The 1471-nt window shown below is 65.8% G+C and overlaps 1 protein-coding gene across 1 annotated transcript in view; it reads right to left on the minus strand.

The window, feature by feature from the left end:
- LOC104132272 (low-density lipoprotein receptor-related protein 1) overlaps positions 1-1471 on the minus strand; it is a gene marked incomplete at both ends in the record, with an annotated part of 38951 nt that overhangs the window by 11140 nt on the left and 26340 nt on the right. The window contains 3 exon segments of the mRNA XM_035900950.1: positions 56-172; positions 684-806; positions 1352-1449. Coding sequence (XP_035756843.1) covers positions 56-172; positions 684-806; positions 1352-1449 — 338 coding nt within the window.

The following is a 1471-nucleotide window of genomic DNA, read 5'->3' on the forward strand; positions in this document are numbered from 1 at the left end:
GGGCGCGCCGGCCCCGCCGGGGTCGGAGGCTCGTGGCGGGACGGGGAGGACCTACCACAGTTGGCTTCATCCGAGTTGTCCTGGCAGTCGTTGTCTCCATCGCAGATGAAGGCTGGGTTGGTGCAGATCCCCGTGGAGCACTGGAACTGCCCTGGCCTGCATTTGAATTCAGCTGCGGGGCGATAAGGCAGGGTGGGACGTTTGCTCCGGGGGACATTTCCAGGACAAACCTTAACCCCCCACGTCCCCCCCCGCTGGCGAGCAGGGACTGAGCAGGGACCGAGCAGGGATTGAGCAGGGATTGAGCAGGGATTGAGCAGAGACCGAGCAGGGACCGAGCAGGGACCGAGCAGGGATTGAGCAGGGACTGAGCAGGGACTGAGCAGGGATTGAGCAGAGACCAAGCAGGGACCGAGCAGGGACTGAGCAGGGATTGAGCAGGGATTGAGCAGGGATTCAGCAGGGATTCAGCAGGGACCGAGCAGGGACCGAGCAGGGACCGAGCAGAGACCGAGCAGCGATTGAGCAGGGACCGAGCAGGGACTGAGCAGGGACCGAGCAGGGATTGAGCAGGGACCGAGCAAGGACCCACCATCCCGCAGGCAGAGCCACGCAGACGGGGCTGCGGGGCAGCTCCCGGTTTCGGCGCGGGCAGACCCACCCTCCCCGCGCAGGCCGCTTACTGCAGTTGGCAGGTTCATCCGAGCCATCCACGCAGTCGTTGTCCCGGTCGCAGACCCAGACGCGGGGGATGCAGCGCTTGGTGATCGCGCACTGGAACTGGTTGGGGGCACAAGTGACCTCCGCTGCAGGAGGGAGAAGCGGCGTCAGGGTGCTGCCAGCCACCACCCCTCCAAAAATCACCCCACGGAGCAGAGAGCCACGCAGGCGCTCCGGGCGTCCAAGGGCACTGATCTCCATGCTGTCCCTTCCCAGGCCCCCCCAGCACCCTAAGTCCTGACCTAAAGCAAAGCCTTAACCCTGAGCCCACCCCACAGAGCCTCTGGGGTTTGGTGGGGGGGGGACACACACGACGGGACAGACAGACAGAAGGTTATTCCAGAGCTGGAGGGTCTCTGGCTGCCCTGGGCACCCCCAAACGACTGCGGTCTGTATGTGCTGCCACGGGAGGGAGGCGTTGCCCACGCCTGGAGGAGCACGCACACCAGCACCCGGGTGCACAGCGCGGGCACCAGCACCGGCAGAGGAGCCGGGACCTGGTGAGACCACGGACAGAGGCAGGACCACCCAGAGCCAGCCTGCAGCAGAGCCAAGGCCCAAAATCTGAGGCAGCACCGAGCTCCTCGCCCCTAGCCGTGCTCCCCCTCCCTAAGGCACGCTCCCCACTTACGGCAGTCCTTCTCGTCCTCGCCGTCGCCGCAGTTGTCCTGACCGTTGCAGCGGAAAATGCCGGGGATGCAGCGGTTGGTGTTGGTGCATTTGAACTGGCTGGGGGGGGGGGGGGGGGGGT

This window comes from Egretta garzetta, unplaced genomic scaffold (genome assembly GCF_000687185.1).
Source record: "Egretta garzetta isolate BGI_Z169 unplaced genomic scaffold, ASM68718v1 scaffold928, whole genome shotgun sequence".
In the NCBI taxonomy this organism is placed as follows: domain Eukaryota; kingdom Metazoa; phylum Chordata; class Aves; order Pelecaniformes; family Ardeidae; genus Egretta; species Egretta garzetta.